This window comes from Saccopteryx bilineata, chromosome 2, assembly GCF_036850765.1.
Source record: "Saccopteryx bilineata isolate mSacBil1 chromosome 2, mSacBil1_pri_phased_curated, whole genome shotgun sequence".
Classification (NCBI taxonomy): domain Eukaryota; kingdom Metazoa; phylum Chordata; class Mammalia; order Chiroptera; family Emballonuridae; genus Saccopteryx; species Saccopteryx bilineata.
Window position 1 is genome coordinate 272357724 of NC_089491.1, and position 25703 is coordinate 272383426.

A 25703-nucleotide genomic window follows, 5' to 3' on the forward strand; every position below is an offset into this window, starting at 1 on the left:
AGGCAGACAGACTTCTGGATTTGCCCCAACCAGGATCCACCCCAGCACACCTACTAGAGCAGTGGTTCTCAACCTGTGGGTCGTGACCCCAGGCAGGGGTCGAACGACCAAAACACAGGGGTCGCCTAAAGCCATCGGAAATACGTATTTTATTTAAAAATGTATTGTATAATAAATATGTATTTTCCGATGGCTTTAGGGGACCCCTGTGTTTTGGTCGTTCAACCCCCGCCTGGGGTCGCGACCCACAGGTTGAGAACCGCTGTACTAGAGGGTGATGCTTTGCCCATCTGGAGCATTGCTCTATTGCTCAGCAACCAAGCTCTTTTTTTTTTTTTTAATTGTAATTTATTTCAACTATAATGCAGTTTTTGTTTGTTGTTCTTTTTACAGAGTCAGAGAGAGGGATAGATAGGGATAGATAGACAGGAACGGAGAGAGATCAGAAGCATCAATCATCAGTTTTTCGTTGTGGCACTTTAGTTGTTCATTGATTGCTTTCTCATATGTGCCTTGACTGTGGGGCTACAGCAGACCGAGTAACCAACCCCTCGCTCAAGCCAGTGACCTTGGGTCCAAGCTGGTGAGCTTTGCTCAAACCAGATGAGCCTGTGCTCAAGCTGGCGACCTCGGGGTCTTGAACCTGGGTGCTCCGCATCCCAGTCCGACGCTCTATCCACTACACCACCGCCTGGTCAGGCTCAAGCTCTTCTTAGCACTGGAGGTAGAGGCCATGGAGCCATCCTTATTGCCCCGGGCCAACTCACTCCAATTGATCCATGGCTGTAGAAGGGTAAGAGGAAAAGAAAGAGAGAAGTGAGAAGAGGCAGGGTGAAGAATCAGATGGGCGCTTCTCCTGTGTGCCCTGACTGGGAATTGAACCCAGGACTTCCACATGCCAGGCCATTGTTCTACCACTGAGTAACTAGCCAGGGCCTCTCTCTTTTTAAAAACAGCTTTATTTAGATATAATTAACATTCTATATTGTCTTCTCTATTTAAACTATAGAATTCAATGGTTTGGGATATATTGCTTTATCCCATTTTTTTAAAATTGTGACAAAGTACATACAACATAAAAGTTGCCATTCTTACCATTTTCCAATATGAACTTCAGTGACACTAATTACATTTACAGTGTTGTCTATCACCATCACTACTCTCTACTTTTAATTACGTCCAGCAGAAACTCTGCGCCCAGTGAGCAATAATTCCCCAATTCCTCCCTGCCCTCAGTTCCTGGTAACTTTGCATCCACTTTTTGTCCCTATGAATTTGCCTGTTCTGTATATTTTATATAAATGGAATCATATGATATACTGTATGACCTTTTGTACCTGGATTTTTTTTCCTGGTTCAGAAAAAAACATTCTAGGTCTGGAGTTAGCAGCCACCCAGTAGTTACAGGGAGAAAGAGCAAAGCCAGGTCCTGCAAGCCACCAGGGAAGAATTGCCTGAATCTAGTATTGAATCCATCCCACCTATTTAGGGCTCCCCACAGTTCTAGCTCAGAATGTCAATGATGCCAAAGTGGAGAACACCTTGGGTAAAAGTGATGTTTTCCTATTTTCTTTTTTTTTTCTACATGTTTTTTAATTTAATGGAGTGACATTGATAAATCAGGGTACATATGTTCAGAGAAAACATCTCTAGGTTATTTTGTCATCTGATTATGCTGCATTCCCATCACCCAAAGTCCAATTGTCTTCCATCACCTTCTAACTGGTTTTCTTTGTGCCCCTCCCCTCCCCCAACCCCCTCCCTCTCCTCCCCTCCACCCTGTAAACCCCACACTCTTGTCCATGCCTCTGAGTCTCATTTTTATATCCCACCTATGTATGGAATCATATAGTTCTTAGTTTTTTCTGATTTACTTATTTCGCTCAGTATAATGTTATCAAGGTCCATCCATGTTGTTGTAAATGATCCGATGTCATCATTTCTTATAGTGAGTAGTATTCCATAGTATATATGTACCAAACCTTTTTTTAATCCACTGGTCCACTGACGGACACTTGGGCTGTTTCCAGATCTTCGCCATTGTGAACAATGCTGCCATAAACATGGGGGTGCATTCCTTCTTTACAAACAGTGCTATGGTGTTCTTGGGGTATATTCCTAACAGTAGTATAGCTGGGTCAAAAGGCAGTTCAATTTTTAATATCTTGAGGAATCTCCATACTGTTTTCCACAGTGGCTGCACCAGTCTGCATTCTCACCAACAGTGCAGGAGGGTTCCCTTTTCTCCACATCCTCGCCAGCACTTATTCTGTGTTGTTTTGTTGAAGAGCACTGTTCTGACTGGTATGAGGTGATATCTCATTGTGGTTTTAATTTGCATTTCTCTAATGATTAGTGATGTTGAGCATTTTTTCATATGCCTATTGGCCATCTGTATGTCCTCTTTAGAGAAGTGTCTATTTATTTCTTTCACCCATTTTTTGATTGGATTATTTGTCTTCCTGGTATTGAGTTTTACAAGTTCTTTGTAAATTTTGGTTATTGACCCCTTATCAGACGTATTGTCAAATATATTCTCCCATTGTGTAGTTTGTCTTTTTATTCTGTTCTTATTGTCTTTAGCTGTGCAGAAGCTTTTTAGTTTGATATAGTCCCATTTGTTTATCCTGTCTTTTATTTCACTTGCCCGTGGAGATAAATCGGCAAATATATTGCTGCGAGAGATGTTAAGAGAGCTTACGGCCTATGTTTTCTTCTAAGATGCTTATGGTTTTACGGCTTACATTTAAGTCTTTTATCCATTTTGAGTTTATTTTTGTGAGTGGTGTAAGTTGGTGGTCTAGTTTTATTTTTTTGCAGGTAGCTGTCCAATTTTCCCAACACCATTTGTTGAAGAGGCTGTCTTTACTCCATTGTATGCTCTTACCTCCTTTGTCAAGTATCAGTTGTCCATAACAGTGTGGATTTATTTCTAGGTTCTTCGTTCTGTTCCATTGATCTATGTGCCTGTTCTTATGCCAGTACCAGGCTGTTTTGAGTACAATGGCCTTGTAGTATAACTTGTTATCAGGAAGTGTGATACCTCCCACTTTATTCTTCCTTTTCAAGATTGCTGAGGCTATTCGTGTTCTCTTTTGGTTCCATATAAATTTTTGGAATATGTGTTCTATATCTTTGAAGTAAGTCATTGGTATTTTAATCAGTATTGCATTGAATTTATATATTGCTTTGGGTAATATAGACATTTTAATGATGTTTATTCTTCCTAACCATGAGTACAATATATGCTTCCACTTGTTTGTATCTTCCCTGATTTCTTTTATCAATGTTTTATAATTTTCCAAGTACAAGTCTTTAATCTCCCTGGTTAAATTTATTCCTAGGTACTTTATTTTTTTGGCTGAAATGGTAAAGGGGATTGATTCCTTAATTTCTCTTTCCGACAGTTCATTGTTAGTGTATAAAAATGCCTCTGAGGCCCTGGCCAGCTGGCTCAGTGGTAGAGTGTCGGCCTTGAGTGCAGGAGTCCCAGGTTCAATTTCCAGCCAGGGCACCCAGGAGAGGCGCCCATCTGCTTCTCCATCCCTCCCCCTCTCCTTCCTCTCTCTCTCTCTTCCCCTCCCGCAGCCAAGGTTCCATTGGAGCAAAGATGCCTGAGCACTGGGGATGGCTCTATGGCCTCTGCCTCAGGTGCTAGAGTGGCTCTGGATGCAGCAGAGCGACGCCCCAGAGGGGCAGGGCATCGCCCCCTGGTGGGCATGCCAGGTGGATCCCAGTTGGGTGCATGTGGGAGTCTATCTGACTACCTCCCTGTTTCCAGCTTCGGAGAAGTGAGAAAAAAAAAAAGCCTCTGATTTCTGAGTATTAATTTTATATCCTACCACTTTGCTGAATTCATTGATCAGGTCTAGTAGTTTTTGACTGAGACTTTAGGGTTTTCTATATACAATATCGTATCATCTGCAAATAATAATAGTTTTACTTCTTTTTTTCCAATTTTGTTGCCTTTTATTTCTTTTTCTTGTCTGATTGCTGTGGCTAGGACTTCCAGAACTATGTTGAATAAGAGTGGTGAAAGGGGGCACCCCTACCTTGTTGCTGATCTTAAGGGGATTGCTTTTAATTTTTGCCCATTGAGTATGATGTTGGCTGTGGGTTTGTCATAGATGGCCTTTATCATGTTGAGGTATGTTTCCTGTATTCCCATTTGCTGAGAGTTTTGATCATGAATGGGTGCTGGATTTTATCAAATGCTTTTTCTGCATCTATTGAAATTATCATGTGGTTTTTCTCCTTCCTTTTGTTTATGTGATGAATCACATTGATTGATTTGCGAATATTGTACCAGCCTTGCCTCTCAAGAATAAATCCCACTTGATCATGGTATGATTTTTTTCATATATTACTGGATCTAGTTTGTAATATTTTGTTGAAGATTTTAGCATCTAAATTCATCAGGGATATTGGCCTATAATTTTCTTTCTTTGTGTTTTCTTTGCCTGGTTTTGGAATCAGAATTATACTCGCCTCATAAAAGGAGCTTGGAAGTCTTCCTTCCTCTTGAATTTTTTGAAATAGCTTGAGAAGGATAGGTGTTAGTTCTTCTTTGAATATTTGGTACAATAGAATTTTCTTGTGAAGCCATCAGGCCCAGGACTTTTCTTTTTGGGAGTTTTTTGATAACTGTTTCAATCTCATTTGTTGTAATTGGTCTGTTTAGGTTTTTTGATTCTCCCAGATTAATTTTTGGAAAATTATATGTTTCAAGTATTTTTTTCATTTTATCTAGGTTGTCTTAATTTTTTGGCGTACAGTTCTTCATAGTATTTTCTTAAAATATTTTGTATTTCTGTTGTGTCAGTTGTTATTTCTCCACTCTCATTTCTAATTTTACTTATTTGAATCATCTCTCTTTTTTTCTTGGTGAGTCTGGTTAAAGGTTCATCGATCTTACCGTTTTCAAAGAACCAGCTCCTGGTTTCCTTGATCCTCTGTATTGTTTCTTTAGCCTCTATGTCATTTATTTCTGCTCTAATCTTTATTATTTCCTTCCTTCTACTAGCTCTGGCCTTTACTTGCTGTTCTTTTTCTACTTCTTTTAGATGCAGGGTCAAGTTGTTTATTTGAGCTTTTTCTAGCTTCTTAAGGTAAGCCTGTAATGCTATGAACTTCCCTCTCAGAACTGCTTTTGCTGTGTCCCATAAATTTTGAGTTGATATATGCTCGTTATCGTTCGTTTCCAGGAATTTTTTAATTTCTTCTTTGATCTCATTGTTAACCCATTTATTATTTAATAACATGCTGTTTAGTTTCCAAGTCTTTGAGTATTTTTCAGTTTTTCTGTTGTGGTTGATTACCAGTTTCATGCCATTGTGATCAGAGAAAGTGCTCGATATGATTTCAATCTTCTTAAATTTGTTGAGACCACTTTTGTGCCCTAACATATGGTCTATCCTAGAGAATGTACCATGAGCACTTGAAAAGAATGCATATTCTGCTACTTTAGGGTGAAAGGTTCTGAAGATATCTATTAAATCAAGTTGATCTAGTATGTCCTTTAAGTTTCCTGTTTCTTTGTTAATTTTTTTTCTTGAGGATCTATCTAGTGATGTTAGTGGGGTATTGAAATCCCCTACTATTATAGTATTGCTATTGATCTCGCCATTTAAATCCATCAAAGTCTGCTTTATATATTTAGGTGCTTCTATATTAGGTGCATAATTATAACAGTTATATCTTCCTGTTGGATTGCTCCCTTTATCATTATGTAGTGACCTTCTTTATCTTGTTTTAAAGTCCATTTTTTCTGGTATAAATATTGCTACCCCAGCTTTTTTTTTCATTTCCATTTGCGTGAAATAAATTTTTCCATCCTTTATCTTCAGTCTATGTGCATCTTTTGTTTTAAGGTATGTCTCTTGTAGACACCATATGTATGGGTCCTGTTTTCTTATCCACACAGCTACCCTATGTCTTTTGATTGGATCATTTAATCCATTTACATTTAAGGTTATTATTGATATGTAGTTGTTTATTGCCATTTTATTCTTTAAAACTGTATTCCTCTTTTGCTATATTCTTTTTCTCCTTTGATCTGTTTACAACAGGCCCCTTAGTTTTTCTTACAGAATTGGTTTGGTTGTAGTGAATTCCTTGAGGTTTTTTTTGTCTGGAAAGGTTTTTATTTCTCCTTCAATTTTAAACGATAGCCTTGCTGGATAAAGTAGTCTTGGTTTTAGGCTCTTGTTCTGCATTACTTTGAATATTTCTTGCCATTTATTTCTGGCCTCAAGTGTTTCTGTTGAGAAGTCAGACGTCATCCTTATGGTGGCTCCTTTGTAGATGATAGTCTTTTTTTCTCTAGCAGCTTTTAATATTTTCTCTTTATCACTTAGCTTTGGTATTTTAATTATGATGTGTCTTGGTGTAGATTTCTTTGGGTTTCTCTTTAATGGAGTTCTCTGTGCTTCTTGAATTTGTGAGACGTTTTCCTCCCTTAATTGAAGGGAGTTTTCAGCTATGATATGTTTGAACAAAGTCTCTATCCCTTGTTCTTTCTCTTCTTCAGGAACCCCTATGATGCGAATGTTATTTCTCTTCATGTTGTCACAGAGCTCTCTTAGAGTTTCCTCAGACTTTTTGAGTCTCTTTTCTTTTTTTTGCTCTGCTTCCATGCCTTCATTTATCTTGTCCTCTAACTCGCTGATTCGATTCTCAGCTTCATCCATCCTGCTTTTAATTCCTTCCATTGTATTCTTCATTTCTGATATTGTATTTGTCATTTCTGACTGATTCTTTTTTATTGTTTCAATGTCCTTTTTTATATTTGCTATCTCTTTATTTAGGTGTTCATAATGATCATCTATTGTTGTTCTAATATCTTTGAGCATCCTAACAATCGTTATTTTATCTACAATCGTTATTTTATCTTTTTTTTTTTTGTATTTTTCTGAAGCTGCAAACGGGGAGAGACAGTCAGACAGACTCCCGCATGCGCCTGACCAGGATCCACCTGGCACGCCCACTAAGGGGCGACGCTCTGCCCACCAGGGGGCGATGCTCTGCCCCTCCGGGGTGACGCTCTCTCGCGACCATAGCCACTCTAGCGCCTGGGGCAGAGGCCATGGAGCCATCCCCAGTGCCCGGGACATCTTTGCTCCAATGGAGCCTTGCTGGGGGAGGGGGAGAGAGAGACAGAGGGAGGAGAGGTGGAGGGGTGGAGAAGCAGATGGGCGCTTCTCCTGTGTGCCCTGGCCAGGAATCGAACCCGGGACTTCTGCACACCAGGCCGACGCTCTACCACTGAGCCAACCGGCCAGGGCCCTAACAATCGTTATTTTAAACTCTGCATCTGGTAATTTGGTTATATGTGACTCATTCAGGTCCTTTTCTGGGAATTTTTCTTAATTCATTTGTGTTGCATTTTTCTTCCTTTACATTTTTTTCTGTGTAAATGAAGGTTTTGGCCACTGGAGTCCACTGGGTGTGGCCTCTGTGTTCTCTAGGTGTGGTCTGTCTGCAGGCCCACCACCTCCTCTGCTGTTGCTGCCTAGGGTGTTCGGGTATGGGCGTTGCCAGTGCCTGCCCAGTGGGGCTGTTGCTGTGGTTTCCGCCTCTTCTTCACGGGAGTGGCTGTGATCACATGCTCAGGTGTACAAGCCTCGGTGGCCTTGGCCTTCACCCTGCCCCCGCGGGTGGTGCTATGCTAGGCCCCGAGGGCAGGGGTGAGTACCTTTGCCCAGCTGCGGGTCTCCGCCTGATTTCAGGCTTTGGCCCTGCCCTTGCAGGAGGAGTCTGCTCCTGGGGCGGCTGCAAGCCTTGGCTCCACAGACCAGGCGGGACTGCGTGCCCACGCTCAGTAGTGGGACTCCGTCTGTTCTGGGCTTTTGGTTCTACCCCTGTGGAAGGAGCCGGTTCCCAAGTCAGGCCACAAGCCTCAGTTCCAGCGGGTGGGGCAAGGCTGTGCTCCTGCGCCCTTGCTCAAAGGTGGGTCTCCACCCCTTCCAGGACTCCTGCCAACCCCCCTCCCCGCAGGCTGGATTGCAGGCGGCCTACAGCTGTGCTTGACCACTTTTGCACGTCCCCTCCTCCTCAGCCGGGCAAGACTGAGCTCAAACCTAGGCCTCAGTGGTGGCCAGCTTGCTTCCGTCGTTGCCGACAGAACCGCACTTCTGCGTCCCACCGCCGTGCCCTCAGGCGAGCCCTCAGCCGTGTGAGTGGGGGCGCTGCAGCTCAGACCCTAAGGCTCACTACTGTAGCCCCGAAAGCTCCCTCCTTCTAAGCGACTCTGCTCTGAGTGCCACGGGAGAGCTTGTTTGGTTGGTGTCCTGCTTCCCTTTGCTGGTATTGCTGTTTCTAGGGGAAATATTTACTTCAGATTTGGGGAGTGACTCGTCCCAGAGGTTAGGGTGGCTGTCTCTCAAAATGTTTTTCCCTGTGTCTCCTAGATTACACTCTCTTCCTGCTACTTCGATCCTCTTCTCTCTCCGTCCCCCGGACACACACACACACACACCCCCCCCCGTGAGTGGTTGTGAGAGAGGTTTTCTGTGTGGTCCCTTTAAGACGAATCCTGGGTCTGAGAAATAAGTCTCTTTCTCACAAACAGTATACTGTCTTGTTTCCAGCTAACTACTGTCCGTAGGCCTCTTCTAGTCTTTGGTGCTGCAGGCTGGGGTTTTGTTCCTGGGACTTAGGACCCTCCCCTCTCTGCTAATCTCACTTCCCGCCACACGAGTCTCTCGGCTGTGTTTCGCTCCGGGGAGCTGGGCAGCCCTCTCCGTGTTTCCGCTTTTCCTACCCGTCTCAGTGTGGCTTCTTCAGTGTTCCTTGGTTGAAGAGTCCTCTTAGTTTAGTCCAAAGTTGGTTTTTCCAGATGATGGTTCTTAAAATTAGTTTGTAATCTACTTTGGTTCTGGGAGGTGGAAGTTGGTACGTCCCCCTACTTCGCCATCTTGTGTTTTCCTATTTTCTAAACTTGTTATAACATTGTTACTTTCAGAACTTGAACTGTGAAGTCTTTTTTCTTTAAATTTTTAAATTTTATTTATTTATTTTTTTACAGAGACAGAGAGAGATGTCAGAGAGAGGGACAGATAGGGACAGACAGACAGGAACAGAGAGAGATGAGAAGCATCAATCATCAGTTTTTTGTTGTGGCACTTTAGTTGTTCATTGATTGCTTTCTCATATATGCCTTGACTGTGGGGCTACAGCAGACCAAGTGACCCTTTGCTCGAGCCAGCATCCTGGAGTCCAAGCTGGTGAGCTTTGTTCAAACCAGATGAGCCCACACTCAAGCTGGCGACCTCGGGGTCTCGAACCTGGGTCCTCTGCATCCCAGTCCGACGCTCTATCTACTGCGCCACCGCCTGGTCAGGCTCTTTTAATTTTTAAAATTTTGAATTACAACCTGACCAGGCGGTGGTGCAGTGGATAGAGCGTCAGACTGGGACATAGAGGACCCAGGTTTGAAACCGCAAGGTCACCGGCTTGAGCCCAAGGTCTCTGGCTTGAGCAAGAAGTCACTCTCTCTCCTGTAGCCCCCTTGTAAAGGCATATAAGAAAAAGCAATCAATGAACAACTAAGGTGATGCAAAGAAGAATTAATGCTTTTCATCTCTCTCCCTTCCTGACTGTTCCTATCTGTCCCTCTCTTCTGTCTCTGTCACAAAGAAAAACTTTTTGAATTACAGTTGACATTCAATGTTGTATTAATTTCAGGTGTACATCATAATGCATGGACATTTATGTAAAAATTTTTTTTTTCTTTTTTTTTTTTTTCATTTTTCCAAAGCTGGAAACAGGGAGGCAGTCAGACTCCCGCATGCGCCCGACCGGGATCCACCCAGCATGCCCACCAAGGAGTGATGCTCTGCCCCTCTGGGGCATCGCTCTGTTGCATCCAGAGCCATCCTAGCGTCTGAGGCAGAGGCCAAAGAGCCATCCTCAGCACCTGGGCCATCTTTGCTCCAGTGGAGCCTCGGCTGCAAGAGGGGAAGAGAGAGACAGAGATGAAGGAGAGGGGGAGGGGTAGAGAAGCAGATGGGTGCTTCTCCTGTGTACCCTGGCCGGGAATCGAACCCAGGACTCCTGTACACCAGGCCAACGCTCTACCACTGAGCCAACCGGCCAGGGCCATATGTAAATTTTTAAATCTTTAATTTGCACAGGAGTAGCCTTTACCAGAAAGGGAAGGAAGAGAGGGACATCCCCCCGGGGGTTTTCAGGATGGATGAACTAAACAGAGTCAGGACTTTGTCCTGCTTTTCTCATGACAGGAGAACTTTGAGGTCTTCCTCTCATTCGAAGATTACAGCAACCGTTCTCTGGTAGCAGAGTTGCGTGAACAGTACATCAAAGCTCAGGAATCGGCGCAGGCGGAACACAGACCCCTGAGCGCTGCAGGGCCAGCGGCTGCCAGGATGAAGGCCCTGAGCGCCGAGTCCAGGCTGCATAGGCAGGCACGGGCCCTGCACATGTCCACACAGGAGCTGGAGGCCGAGCTGACCCTGCGGGCCTTAAGCGACGGGAATGTGAGCAGGGCGCTGAAGAAGTGCAGGTGAATTCGGGCTCTGTGACCCCCGCCCCCATAGTGCCTCTGGAAGGAACACTTAAACACTTACTGGTTTTTTTTTTGTTTTTTGGGGGTTTTTTTGCTTACTGTATTTTCAAGGTGCAAAGGGCAAGGCCAGTAACAGGCCTACATTGTCATTTAAGTGATTCTGGGTTTCTCGCCCGGAGAGCCTCGTTAGGACTTCTGGGTTAGAAAGGGGTAGCATGAAAGACAGCTGACTACTTCTACTATATCGTTCGCCCTTGGGCTCAGGTCACCTGGCGCTCCGACAGTTAACACTATCCCAAATAAATTGGAAAATGAGGCAAACTATGTATTATGAAGTCATTTTAAAAGTTGACGATAGTTCTATATTAATCCACAAAAGGCAAATGTATCTGCTTTCGATGTGAGCGTTCTAACCTGTGACACCTCCTTTCCCCAGAGACCTGTTTGAGTATCACCGGGACGCTGACACTGGGAAGCTGCTGCTGCTGGCCTGCCAGAAACTTTGTCATATGTTGGCTAATGATGTTCCGATGACATCACCGGTGGGACTCAATCTTCCTTCCGAAATACATGGCCTCGCATGCCAGGCTGCCACCATCTGCAGCCCAGGTGACAAGATTTGTAATACATGTCACTTGAGATGCACTGGTCATGTCTGTTTGTCTCCCAAATGCTGTCCCTTTACAATTGGACATAGCAGTAACAAGAGAAGAGGTCATATCTCTGTTTTACAAAGGGACAGTTATAATCAATTCTCTATGGGGATTGTTGTTTTAAAGTATTTCCAATTATTGCCTGACTGGTAATGGTGCCATGAATAGAGCATCAACCTGGGTGGGACCTTTGAGCAAGGGGTCACAGCTTGGCTAAAGCTCATCGGTCAAGGCACATATGAGAAAACAATCAGCCTGACTGGGCAGTGGCGCAGTGGATGGAGCGTTGGACTGGGACACAGAGGACCCAGGTTCGAGACCCCGAGATCACCAGCCTGAGCACGGGCTCATCTGGTTTGAGCAAAGTTCACCAGCTTGAGCCCAAGGTCGCTGGCTCGAGCAAGGGGTTACTCGGTCTGCTGTGGCCCCACGGTCAGGGCACATGTGAAAGATCAGTCAATGAACAACTAAGGTGCCACAATGAAAAACTGATGTTGATGCTTCTCATTTCTCTCCTTTCCTGTCTGTCCCTATCTGTCCCTCTCTCTGACTCTCTCTGTCTCTGTAAAAAAAAAAAAAAGAAAAAGAAAATCAGTGAACAACTAAAGTGATGCAGCTACAAGTTGATGCTGCTCACGTCTCCCTATCTCTCTCTTAAAATGAATTTTTTTTCTAAATATTAACTATCTCATTTCTGACCGTTGATGGTATTCACTTTTGTGTGATTGTGAAATTCCTTCCTTCCCTGTACCTGGTCTTAAAGAAAACAGTTGACCTGCCTGACCAGGTTGAACAGAGCATCAGCCTGGGACGCTGAGGACACAGGTTCAAAGCCCTGAGGTCGCCAGCTTGAGTACGAGCTCATCTGGCTTTACCATGGGGTCTCTGGCTAGAGCATGGGATCATAGACATGACCCCAAGGTTGCTGGCTTGAGCAAGGGGTCATAGCTTGGCTAGAATCCCCCAGTTAAGGCACACATGAGAAAACAATGAACGTGCTGCAATTACAAGTTAATGCTTCTCATTTCTCCCCCTTCCTGTCTGTCTGTCTGTCTCTCTCTGTCTCTTTTTTTTTTTTTTTAGAGACAGAGAGTCAGAGAGGGACAGACAGGGACAGACAGACAGGAATGGATAGATGAGAAGCATCAATCATTAGTTTTTCATTGCCCATTGCAATACCTTAGTTGTCCATTGATTGCTTTCTCATACGTGCCTTGACCGTGGGCCTTCAGCAGACCGAGTGACCCCTTGCTCAAGCCAGCGACCTTGGGTCCAAGCTGGTGAGCTTTGCTCAAACCAGATGAGCCTCTGCTCAAGCTGGCGACCTCGGGTTCTCGAACCTGGGTCCTCCACATCCCAGTCCGACGCTCTATCCACTGCGCCACAGCCTGGTCAGGCCCTCTCTCTCTCTCTCTCTCTCTTGTTAAAAAAGAAAAAGAAAAAAAAAGCACAGTTGACCTGCAGTATTTAGGATCATGTGGAAACCCTCTCTCTATTTTGTGGTCTTCCTTAGAATTTTGAATGGTAATTGTTAAATAGGCTTTCAGTAATCTAAACACATGAATTGCTATTTAATGGTTTTTGTCCGTTCTGTTTCAGATTTTTTGCTAGATGCTTTAGAACTATGCAAATACACTTTAATGGCGGTGGAGCTTTCTAGACAGTGCCAAATGGATGACGGCGGGATTCTAATGAAAGTAAATGGCTTTTGCATTTCTTTTCCTTAAGCAGATGCCCTGCCAGGCCATTATGCACTACTCTCTAGTCCCTTGCACAGCTTACACACACACTGACCCCATCCCTTGTATTTTCTTATTCTGGATCAGTGGGCATGAGACCACTGCTTTTTTCCAGTCACATGTATTGGCTTTAATTTGCACAGTCTTACGAAACATTGGACCCCAAGCAAGCCGCTTCTGGACATTATCCTTTATAATTTAAAATGACATTGTTGTTGGCTCAGTGGTAGAGTGTCAGCCCCGCGTGTGGAAGTCCCGGGTTTGATTCCTGGCCAGGGCACATAGGAGAAGTGCCCATCTGCTTCTCCACCCTTCCCCATCTCCTTTCTCTCTCTCTTCCCCTCCCACAGCCAGGGCTCCATTGGAGCAAAATTGGCCCAGGCGCTGAGGATGGCTCCATGGCCTCCACTTCAGGCGCTAGAATGGCTCCAGTTGCAGCGGAGCAACACCCCAGATGGGCAGAGAATCGCCCCCTAGTGGTTATGCCAAGCGGACCCCAGTCCAGCGCATGAGGGAGTCTGTCTTGTCCTCCCATCCCCCCACCCCTCACCCCCCGCTTCTCTCTTGGGAAAAGTACAAATAAAATGGCATTGTTGTAAGCCATTGTCCATAGAAAAATACATTATATAGTTGTATTTGACCATCACAAGTGCATTCGATTGGAATATCTCTGATTCCCACTTCTGCTTGGTGAAGATACATAATTTTATGTGTTTTGGAGTCTACTCACTAGTATCTTTTCTGTCCGATTTGGTCTCTAGGCTTCTTTCGGGACCCACAAAGATCCGTATGAAGAGTGGTCCTACGGCAACTTCTTCAGCGAAGATGGGATCGTTCTTGAGTCCCAGACAGTGCTCCCTGTTATTTATGAACTGATTTCATCTCTCATACCTCTAGCTGGTAACTCTCACTTGTGCCTTTTTTTATTATTATTATTTTGTATGTGTTTCTGCTTTATTTATGCAAGTTAAACTGTAGAGGTTTGGAACTAGAACTGCAGGTGGTCATGTGGATGAACTCCCAGAGCTGGTTCTTAGCAAAAGAAGCCAGATATGAAAGAATGTCTCTGTGACAGGAACATGGCCTCCACAAGAGGGTTGCTTTATTTGGTGTTATTTAATTTCTTCTCTTTTATAGAGAGCAAGAGACATCCCCTGGATTCTACAAGTTTGCCATACTGCTCTGTTAGTGAAGGTATTTGACATCGGAAACGTGCCCCATTGTATTACAGTTTTGTAAATAGACCAGTATTGGAATTCCCTGAAACCCTGACTATGAAGCTGACAGCAGGTTCTACATGTAGTTACTTAATTTCTCCTGTTACATTGTTATTCTTCCAGAATCAGAAAACTGTGTCATTAGGTTTATCGCCTTAACTTTTTTGAATCTATTCATAAGTTTTGGTCTTCCAAGTAGAGAAATGGTTTCCCCAGCTAATGATTTTAAGCCCCTCAAAGGAGTCAAGTTACAGGGATTCTCTAGCAGATGTAGAGATTCTCTTAGCTTAAACCAAGCCTCGTGATAACTCCCTCACCTACTGACTTTGAGACTGTTTTCTGCGTGGAAGAAGTATGCTGTCCCTGAAAACAATTTCCAATAACGCAATCTGTTGTTGTCTTACAATATCTGCATATTCAAATCCTTTTATCATTTCACAGGAGACAGCCTTATTTTATCCAGCATAAACTCCATCTCTGCCCTGCTGCAGAGCCTACAGGAGTCAAGCCAGTGGGAGCTGGCCCTGAGATTTGTGGTCCGTTCCTTTGGTGCCTGTCTTCAGTACTCTGTATCAAACTTCATGAATGCTAGTCTGAGCGAAAAGGTACAGTTTTGGGAACAAACACTTTCACTTTGGGTGAATCCGGACACAGAAGCTCCACCAAGCAAGGGAATTTGGAGCCCATCGTTTCTCATTTAGCAAGGACATTGAAAATTCGTCAGATTCAAGAAACATTTGTTGAGCGTCTAGTAAGATTCAGGGGGTGTTCAAGGGCCTTGTATACATTCCACACTCAATCCGTACATCAACCCTGAGACTCTCCGTTTTGCAAACGAGGAAACTCAAATTCAAGTTGGTAACATCAGTTACCTGAGGTTTTAGGTTGCAATGCTACGTCTTCTTACTCCGAGCTCAGAGATCGCATTAGGTAAAAACTGGCCCAAATTATTATAATCATTGTCCGACAGCATCATTGAACAGATTCTAGCAGAGAAACTTGCCTGTTGAGAACTTACTTTAGAAGCTGGTCTCAGAACTTACTTTAGAAGCTAGTTTTCATTTCTACTACTCTGTTGCTATTTATGAAATGACAATTTTAAAAAATTAACTATTAAAGTCTAGCTTTCACAATTAGAATGCACACATTTGAAGTATATTATGGACCAATGTATTCACCTTATCTCCAATGCCACAATCAATATCTAGATCCATGATGTAGCTGACTTAAAATCAAGATATTTGGAAAGGTTTCTTTGGCCTTTTCCTAGTTACAATCTCCCCCCTGCCCCAGGGTTCTGCCATTCTAGATTAAATGTCAGGATCTTTTGCACCTAATGATGAATTTTCAAAGTTCCTTAATACTGAACAGTTTTCACAACAATGCATCGAAGTGGAACTAACGGATCTTTTGTTCTTTTCTAAAAGTTGTTTGGCGAGGCCACGTTAGTTAGATCGAAGCAGGTTCTGACAGCATTGAAAGAGAAGGCCGTGGCGTTTGTCCGGGGAAACGCCACGACGCTGTTGCACAAAGTGAGTATCTGTCTGTCCTTGGTAAGCTGGGGTTTGTTTGTTTTTTCGACTCTCACTTTCTGGGTGCTTCTACTGTTTCACAAGGGTAGGAGTGAGGAGGAGGAAAGGATCTGAGGAAAAGTCATGAGAGTCATGCAGGACGGATGGTGCTGGTGCCGTACCATATAGAGCAATCTTGTTATAATAGTTGCTTTCCTTCCTTATCGATAAAGGATGTCAAAATAAAGCACACGAGTTTGAACTGTGTCACAATAACTTTTTGTGAAACCACTTGTTCTTTCATGGGGTCTCAAATTAAATTTAGCAACAAGACTTTACAGCTGTATTCTGTTTTGATTGTAAAGAGTTTGCTTCTCTTAACACTTTTCTTCCCATAGGTGTTTAACTGTCGCGTGGTGGACCTTGACTTGGCCTTGGGTTACTGCACTCTCTTACCCCAAAAAGAAGTGTTTGAAAATCTCTGGACGCTCATAGACAAAGCCTGGCAGAATTACGACAAAATTTTGGTATGACCCGGCAGCGCACTGGCGGTACTTGAAGTGTGAAAGGTCTAGGGGTAGACATGAAGTTGGCTTTGCTGTCAAATCGTAATATTTAGCAGAAGGAATGTCACGTAACACATTTGGTGTCTACCAGCTTCTTTGTGACTGACGACACGCGGATGAATGTATGCAGGTCATAAGCATTGCTCAACCGAAAATATTATGTTTTCTTTCTTAAAATCTGTATGCAGCCATAGATGCCTATTTCTTAGACCTATGAGCTCCTTTCTTTTTGTACGACAAGTTTTTTTTTTTTTTTCTTAAGCTGGAAACGGAGAGACAGTCAGACAGACTCCCGCATGCGCCCAACCGGGATCCACCCGGCATGCCCACCATGGGGCGAAGCTCTGCCCACCAGGGGGCGATGCTCTGCCCATCCTGGGCGTTGCTGTGTTGCGACCAGAGCCACTCTAGCGCCTGGGGCAGAGGCCACAGAGCCATCCCCAGTGCCCAGGCCATCTTTGCTCCAATGGAGCCTTGGCTGCGGGAGGGGAAGAGAGAGACAGAGAGGAAGGTGCGGCGGAGGGGTGGAGAAGCAAATGTGTGCTTCTCCTATGTGCCCTGGCCGAGAATCGAACCCGGGTCCTCCGCACGCTAGGCTTGTACGACAAGTTTTTAATAGGTGCTTAACTTCTCTTGAATATGTGTGTTTTAACATTTGCCTTTGGGTGGATGGGCTTGCAAGATGACTCAACTTTGGCCTTCTCTTTATTTTTTATTTTTTTTGTTTTTTATTTTTTTCATTTTTCTGAAGCTGGAAACAGGGAGAGACAGTCAGACAGACTCCCGCATGCGCCCGACTGGGGTCCACCCGGCACGCCCACCAGGGGGCGACGCTCTGCCCACCAGGGGGCGATGCTCTGCCCATCCTGGGCGTCGCCATGTTGCGACCCTCCTGGGTGTCGCCATATTGCGACCAGAGCCACTCTAGCGCCTGGGGCAGAGGCCACAGAGCCATCCCCAGCGCCCGGGCCATCTTTTGCTCCAATGGAGCCTTGGCTGCGGGAGGGGAAGAGAGAGACAGAGAGGAAGGCGCGGCGGAGGGGTGGAGAAGCAAATGGGCGCTTCTCCTATGTGCCCTGGCCGGGAATCGAACCCGGGTCCTCCGCACGCTAGGCCGACGCTCTACCGCTGAGCCAACCGGCCAGGGCCGGCCTTCTCTTTATGAAGGAAGGCCAGGCTAGTATCTAGCATCATACCAAAAGCTGAGTGACCTACACATGGTACAAGTAATGATTGTACAAAGCCGTATATAACATCTCACATTATTAACACAAAGAAAAGTCATTGATTTTATTGTTGGTTTTCCCCTAAAGGGTGTTAGGACGTATTCTATGGGGGACTGAATTTTCATTCTGTTTTCACTGTATAGGCAATATCTCTCGTGGGTTCTCAGCTGGCCGGTCTCCACGAGGAGACAGAAATGGAGCTGAAGTTCCGTGAACTGAGCACTGATGCCCAGTGGGGCATTCGCCTCAGCAGACTTGCTGTGAGTATTCTTCCTGGGGCCGGGAGTCTGCTCTGTTCTGATGGCCACCAAGTCAGAAAATTGAAAATAAAGATCTCGTTGTCCTTTACTTTTGGGGCAGGGACGTTAATCTATGCTGACTCAGAAGTTTTAGGTGCTTTCAAAGAAATAAAGGACCTTTTCTTTCATTTCATTTCCTCTTTATTTATTTATTTATTTTTTTCCATTTTTCTGAAGCTGGAAACGGGGAGACAGTCAGACAGACTCCCGCATGCGCCCGACTGGGATCCACCCAGCACGCCCACCAGGAGGCAATACTCTGCCTCTCTGGGGAGTCGCTCTATTGCATCCAGAGCCATTCTAGTGCCTGAGGCAGAGGCCACAGAGCCATCCTCAGCGCCCGGGCCATCTTTGCTCCAGTGGAGCCTTGGCTGAGGGAGGGGAAGAGAAAGACGAGAGGAAGGGGAGGGGGAAGGGTGGAAAAGCAGATGGGCACTTCTCCTGTGTGCCCTGGCCAGGAATCAAACCTGGGACTCCTACATGCCAGGCCGACGCTCTACCGCTGAGCCAACTGGCCAGGGCCTCCTTTCCTCTTTATTTATTTATTTATTTTATTTTTTATTTTTTTTAATTTTTTACAGAGACAGAGAGAGAGTCAGAGTGAGGGATAGACAGAGACAGACAGACGGGAACGGAGAGATGAGAAGCATCAATCATTAGTTTTTCGTTAAGCATTGCGACACTTTAGTTGTTCATTGATTGCTTTCTCATATGTGCCTTGACCGCGGGCCTTCAGCAGACTGAGGAACCCCTTGCTTGAGCCAGCGACTTTGGGTCCAAGCTGGTGAGCTTTGCTCAAACCAGATGAGCCCACGCTCAAGCTGGCAACCTCCAGGTCTCGAACCTGGGTCTTCCTCATCCCAGTCCAACGCTCTATCCACTGCGCCACTGCCTGGTCAGGCCCTTTCCTCTTTATTTTTAAGGAAATTAAAAGAAGTTTGATATTTTCATCTGCTTAGCTTTCTCATTTATGGGAATACATCTAGCATTAATTGACATTTATACTATTTCAGGCCTAGCACTTAGCCTCATACTTTTGTGCTGCTATTATTTGATTAGAGATAATATTGAAATGTATGGACAGGCATGCCAAGCTTTAAAGAACTCGTACTAGGGAAAAGTAAGGGGACCTTATTTTTCACTTTACAAAAACCAAAACAGAATCCTGTTTTCTTTACTATAAATGTAAAACCGCTTAATTTGCAAATAGTTGACCTATCGGGAATGTAACCACAATAGAAATGGTGTGTGTTTTGGAGCCTAATTCCTGTGCAGTAATGGGACTGGTTGTCGCTAGCAACCCTCCTTACTGATGAAGACAAAGGCTTAGCCGTCCTCAGCGCCTGGGCCAACTTTGCTCCCATGGAGCCTTGGTGCCTGTGTTCTAATACATTTCAGTTTAATGCAGTTTTCTGTTTTGCTCTTTTTATTTCTAGATTTCTTTTCAACCGGTTTTCAGGCAGCATTTTCTCGCCAAGAAAGACCTCATTAAAGCTCTTGTGGAGAATATAGATATGGACACCAGCCTTATTCTGGAATATTGCAGGTAATTCTTTAAACTTTTGTAGTTTTTTTGCTGTTAGCTTAACACAGTGGTAATCCTTATGGCAAGAGCACAGTGATAAGGATGATCCTTACATGTGGGCCACAGGCCTGTTTTTTGTGTTTGTTTGTTTTTTACTTACCCCCAAACTGAATAAATCCAGAATTAGAATCAGTTCTCTTAAAATTTTTTTATTGACTGATTTTTAACAGGAGAGGAAAGAGAAAGAAAGATTGAGAGAGAGATAGACAGGAACATAGATCTGTTCCTGTATGTGCCCTGACTGGGGATCGAACCAGCAACCTTAATGCTTTTGGATGACGCTCCAGCCAATCGAGCTGTCTGGCTAGGGCTACATTCTCTTAAGATCTTACATTTTTAACTCACTGTGAAGTACTTCCCAAACTTCCTTCTTGATAAGCATCTACTTAGGGCATTTGATCAAAAATACAGGTTCCTGGGCCCTTCCCCAATGGTTCTCCCAGCAGGCCTGACCCTTTAATAGGTGCTTCATATGATTTCCATGCTCAGAGAAGTTTGGGATGTTCTTCTGAGCAATTCTAAATCAGATCAATTTAGGGGAAAGGTAATGTTAAATTGAAAATCAGTGAGACCCTGGCCAGATAGCTCAGCTGGGTTGGAGTGTTGTACCCCTCCCCTGGTCAGCAAACTGCGGCTCTTTGGCCCCTTGAGTATGGCTCTTCCACAAAATACCTCATGCAGGCGCTACCTCGATAAGGAATGTACCTACCTATATAGTTTAAGTTTAAAAAATTTGGCTTTCCATCGCCCCCTGGAGGGCAGAGCATCGCCCCTGGTGGGCGTGCCGGGTGGATCCCGGTCGGGCGCATGCGGGAGTCTGTCTGACTGTCTCTCCCCGTTTCCAGCTTCAAACAAAAAAAAAAATAAAAAAAAATTTGGCTCTCAAAAGAAATTTCAATCATTGTACTGTTGATATTTGGCTCTGTTGACTAATGAGTTTGCTGACCATTGCCCTACACCAAGGTTGCAGGTTTAATCCGTGTCAGGGGCACATACAAGAATCCACAAAATCAATAAAGAAGTTTAGATAACCTTTAGAATTTCAGGGAATGATTTTAAAATGGTCATACTTAAAGCTTTTATTGACATTTCAGTTCTTCTGTAGAAAGATTAAACTGTCTTACTAATAAGGCTTTAAAAAGCATTCCAGTTGGTGTCTTTGTCTACACAGTCCTCAGTGTTAATTTTTAAATCTTTGTTATTTTTTTCTAATTCAGATAAAATATATTAAAATCAAAGTCCCACATTCTCCTACCCTTCAGGGAAAATCCCTGTTAAAAGGATTTGGCCTATATTAATGTTTCCTTTTTTCCTATGTGTACACTCATGTGCATTTAAAAAAACAAAAGTATCCAAAACAGAATCCTCATTTGTACAGCATTTTTGAGCATGTCTACATGCAGGAAAAAGAAAGCTTGAACCATATAAGCCACCATCTGGCTGTAAGGCTGGGCAGCAGGAGGGTTCGATTTTAGCGCTAGGAGCTTGGACCCCAGCTGAGGGATTCTGTGTGGAGCCACAAGCTTGTGAAGGGCCTGGTGTGTCACTGAATACTTCTCTTAGCGCCTTTCAGCTGAACTGTGACGCGGCTCTTCAGCTGTTCATTGAAACGCTGCTGCACAACTCCGGCGCCGGCCCGGGCCAGGCGGATGCAAGGCCAGACCCCGCCACGCCACCACACTCCAGGCTCCTGGCCAAAGCCCTGGAAATCGTGCCTCTGCTGACCAGCACAAAGGACCTGGTTATCAGTCTCAGCGGAATCTTGCTGAAGGTAGAGAAGGACAAAGTGGACTTGTCAGGTCATTTTAAGTGCCTCTCTTACACTTAATTCATTGGATAGATAGGAACAAATTGGAAATGTAAGTCTTACATTTTTGGGTTTTTTTTACAAACTCGTCATTTTAAAATGATTTTAGTTTTCTGTACTTTTAATATTGCTTAAGACAACATTTTTTTAAAAATAGAAAGTTTTTTTTCCAGATTTTTAATAGTAACACATATTTTGGAAAAAAAAATCAAACTGAAGAGAAAAGTATGAATCAGAAAGTGAAAATTTTTAACCCTACTCCTGAAGATAAAAATTTTAATAGTTTGAAGACTCTCTTATACTACTCCTGTGACTCTCTTTTTGTTTAACATTTTATTTATTGATTAATTTGAGAAAGAGAGAGAAGCATTCATTTATTATTCCACTTAGTTGTGCATTCATTGGTTGCTTCCATATATGCCCTGACCAGGGATCGAACCCACAACCTTGTTGTTTCTTAAGATGATGCTTTAACCCACTGAGTTAACTGTCCAGGGCCTGTTACTCTATTTCTTCACTTAATATATTATTATTTTGTGTCAGTAAATATCCATCTCTCCCGTTTTTGACAAACACATTTATTCTACAATATGGATGAAAACTACTATATTTTACTAGGCCTTTATGGGTAACTGTTTGCATTGTTACTATATATTGTTACAATATCTTCATGCAACATGTTTGCCCTCTTGTGTTTTGGGGTTTGATTTTGGGTTTTTTGGTTTTTGGTTTTTTGGGGGTTTTTTTTAGTTAGGAGATCTGAGATTTGGAACTTTTAGGTCAAGGAATAGTTTAGTCAAGTAATGAAGTTAAATGCAAGGGAAAATAAAAGGATAAAACTCCAAGAAATACTTCAGTTTTATATTTTGCCTGTAGTTCAGTCAAAAGTTAAATATAATAACATGTTCAAAATTTCTTGATACCATAGAGATCATCTTCCCCCTTGGTTTAGTGTTGTTAATTCCTGTGACTTTGGTTGGCATTTTAAAAATAAAATAAAAAACTAATGATGTGTGAGCAGAAACAAAGAACAAAGAGCATGCTTCCTTTCTTTTTATAAACACACGCAGATGCCGCCCAGCTAACTCTTCATCTTAGTATGTGGTTGGAGCTAGAATGGAACCCTTTCAGAAATTTGCTTGGAGGGGCACACTTTTATGTCATTTCCAAGAAAAAGTCAATTCTTCCTATTTCTAACTTGAACATCATAAAAGGAAGAAATAGAATTTTAATTTTAAAATCTTACAAAATCATGAAATTTTACTATGTCTATCTTTTTTAGGGTGTTAGTACTGGAAGAACACCTGTTTTTATTAAAGCAGTATTGTCTTTTCTAGCTTTTAAAAAGATGACTTTTGAGACATTTTTTAAAGCATGTATGTTTATCCTAAAAGAACTAATTTTAGAAATGAGGAAATGTTCTTTTTTTTTTTTTTTTTAAGAATAATCTAATTTCACATGGTAGTACAGCGAGGTTTCTATCTATGTAATCTTTGTACTGACATGTCTGTACTGATGGGAATAACTGGATAAGGCCATCTACCAGCCTGGCAACATCATCTCAAGTTTTTATACATTTTTGTTTTTATACAGTTGGATCCATATGACTATGAAATGATTGAAATTGTCCTGAAAGTTATTGAAAGAGCCGATGAAAAAATAACCAACATCAATATAAATCAGGTATAACAAATACATTTCTAAATAATCTTTTCTGTTTTTATTTGGATCTTTTTTTTTTTTTAATTTTTTATTATTTTTTACAGAGACAGAGAGTGAGTTAGAGAGAGGGATAGACAGGGACAGACAGGAATGGAGAGAGATGAGAAGCATCAATCATTAGTTTTTCATTGCGCATTGCAACACCTTAGTTGTTCATTGATTGCTTTCTCATATGTGCCTTGACCACGGGCCTTCAGCAGACCAAGTAACCCCTTGCTGGAGCCAGAGACCTTGGGTTCAAGCTGGTGGGCTTTTCCTCAAACCAGATGAGCCCGCGCTCAAGCTGGCGACCTCGGGGTCTTGAACCTGGGTCCTCTGCATCCCAGTCCGACGCTCTATCCACTGCGCCACTGCCTGGTCAGGCCTTATTTGGATTTTTTTTTTTTTTTTTTTTGGCAGAGACAGAGAGAGTCAGAGAGAGGAACAGACAGAAAGGGAGAGAGATGAGAAACATCAACTCTTCGTTGTGGCTCTTTAGTTGCTCATTGATTGATTTCTCATATGTGCCTTGACCGGGGGCTACAGCAGACTGAGTGACTCCTTGCTTGAGCCAGCAACCTTGGGCTCAAGCTGGTGAGCCTTGCTCAAACCAGATGAGCCTGCGCTCAAGCTCACGAGCTCAGGGTCTCGAACCTGGGTCCTCCACATCCCAGTCCAACGCTCTATCCACTGCGCCACCACCTGGTCGGGCCTTATTTGGATCTTTTAAAAGCTACTTCTCCAGTGTCTTTCTGGACTGTCCTTTTGTTCCCTTTAAACTGCACATTTTACCCTCATTCCTTTTCTTTTTTAAAATAAACTTTTTACTATTATTGATTGATTTGACAGACGGAGAGAGAGAGAGACAGGAACATCAATCTGTTCCCGTATGTGCCCTGACAGGGGATCGAACCAGCCACCTCTGTGCTTAGGGATGATGCTCTAACCAACTGAGCTATCTAGCCAGAGCCCTAGTTCCTTTTCTTTAAAAAGGACGTAAAAGTAAAGAATATTTTTATACTCTTCATATTTTATCATTTATCTAACCCAATTTTTGCTTTATTGAGGCAATTCAAATCTAGAGTACAAAGTCATTAACAGACTGATTTGGAAAAACTAAGGCGAAATTATTTCTCATTTGGGGGAAAGAAAAACATTGTGTCCTCATTTGAGTCAGCTTTCCAGGACTCACTCAATTCTATCTTAGTATTCTCAGTAGCTTTTTAGTTTTTCTTCTGAAGTTTGTTCATAGTAGCTTTTATATGTTCATTTTTAATCAGTTTTTAAAAACTAAAATGAGTTGATTTCAAAAGTTACTTATACAAGCCTGAAAAAATGTAAAACACTGAAGTGAAGTAAGGGATATAGAGCATTAATTTTAGATCTACTGCCTCTCTATTTAAAATCTAGAGTAAAGGGGGCCAAATATATGGTGACAGGTGAGGAGTTGAGTCTGGATGGTGGGCACACAATACAGTGCACAGATCACATATAGAATTGTACACTTGGAACCTGTGCAACCTTATTAACCAGCATCACCCCGATAAATTTAATTTAAAGAATGAAGAAAATAAAATGAAGACAAGTATTTTGGAGATTGCTCTCAAACTGTTTGAAGAGAGCATAATTCTGCCAAATTCTCATTTATGAAACAGTTCGCCAACAGCAGGTGCCCCTTGGCTTTACCTGGTATGATTTCTTTAATGAACATATAAATTATGGTTTGGAACAGTGATTTTCAACCTCTTTCATCTCATGGCATACATGTACTAATTACTAAAATTCTGCAGATGAGCAAAAAAGTTTTTTTGCTCATCTAACAAAAAACAAATTGGTATAGGTTTGATTCATTCACACTGGATGGCTGTTGTACTGGCTATTGTCTTTTTTTTTATTTGACAATCTAAGGAAAACAAGGTCAGTGCCCCTGACTAAATAGGCAGGTATTGCATGTTTTATTTTATTTTAAACAGGGTTTTTATTTATTTTTTTTTTTTTTTTTTTTTTTTTTTTTTACTGAAGCAGAGAGAGAGTCAGAGAGAGGGGGTAGATAGGGACAGACAGGAACGGAGAGAGATGAGAAGCATTAATCATCAGTTTATCTTTGCGACACCTTATTTGTTCATTGATTACTTTCTCCTGTGTGCCTTGACTGTGGGGCTGCAGCAGACCGAGTAACCCCTTGCTCAAGCCAGTGACCTTGTGTCCAAGCTTGTGAGCCTTGCTCAAACCAGATGAGCCCGCGCTCCAGCTGGCGACCTCAGGGTCTCAAACCTGGGTCCTCTGCATCCCAGTCCAATGCTCTATCCACTGCGCCACTGCTGGTCAGGCTGGTATAGCATGTTTTAAAACATTCTGGCATACCAGTTGAAAATCACTTTTTTAGAAAGATAACATTAAAGGTAAAATGACAAAAGGTTTTGATCATCTTGATGAAAACAGTGCTGTCTCAGAAATGGACATCTTTTTTTTTTTTTTTTTACAGAGACAAATAGAAAGAGAAGGATAGATAGGGACAGACAGACAGGAACAGAGAGATGAGAAGCATTAATCATCAGTTTTTTGTTGTGACACCTTAGTTGTTCATTGATTGCTTTCTCATATGAGCCTTGACCATGGGCCTTCAGCAGACCAAGTAACCCCTTGAGCCAGCGACCTTGGGTCCAAGCTGGTGAGCTTTGCTCAAACCAGATGAGCCCGCACTCAACCTGGCGAGCTCAGGGTCTCGAACCTGGGTCCTCTGCATCCCAGTCCGATGCTCTATCCACTGCACCACCGCCTGGTCAGGCAGAAATGGATATCTTGATGATAAAATGTTAGTTAAGGTGATGGCCAGTTGGCTCAGTGGTAAAGCATCAGCCCAGTATGTGGATG

The 25703-nt window shown here is 43.1% G+C and overlaps 1 protein-coding gene across 1 annotated transcript in view; it reads left to right on the top strand.

Moving 5' to 3' along the window:
• KNTC1 (kinetochore associated 1) overlaps positions 1-25703 on the top strand; it is an 80514-nt gene that overhangs the window by 31922 nt on the left and 22889 nt on the right. The window contains exons 34-45 of the mRNA XM_066260676.1: positions 10242-10522; positions 10962-11134; positions 12778-12875; positions 13679-13817; positions 14055-14111; positions 14576-14739; positions 15562-15666; positions 16044-16172; positions 17581-17697; positions 19173-19282; positions 20885-21092; positions 22722-22811. Coding sequence (XP_066116773.1) covers positions 10242-10522; positions 10962-11134; positions 12778-12875; positions 13679-13817; positions 14055-14111; positions 14576-14739; positions 15562-15666; positions 16044-16172; positions 17581-17697; positions 19173-19282; positions 20885-21092; positions 22722-22811 — 1671 coding nt within the window. The remainder of the gene's footprint in view (positions 1-10241; positions 10523-10961; positions 11135-12777; positions 12876-13678; positions 13818-14054; positions 14112-14575; positions 14740-15561; positions 15667-16043; positions 16173-17580; positions 17698-19172; positions 19283-20884; positions 21093-22721; positions 22812-25703) is intronic.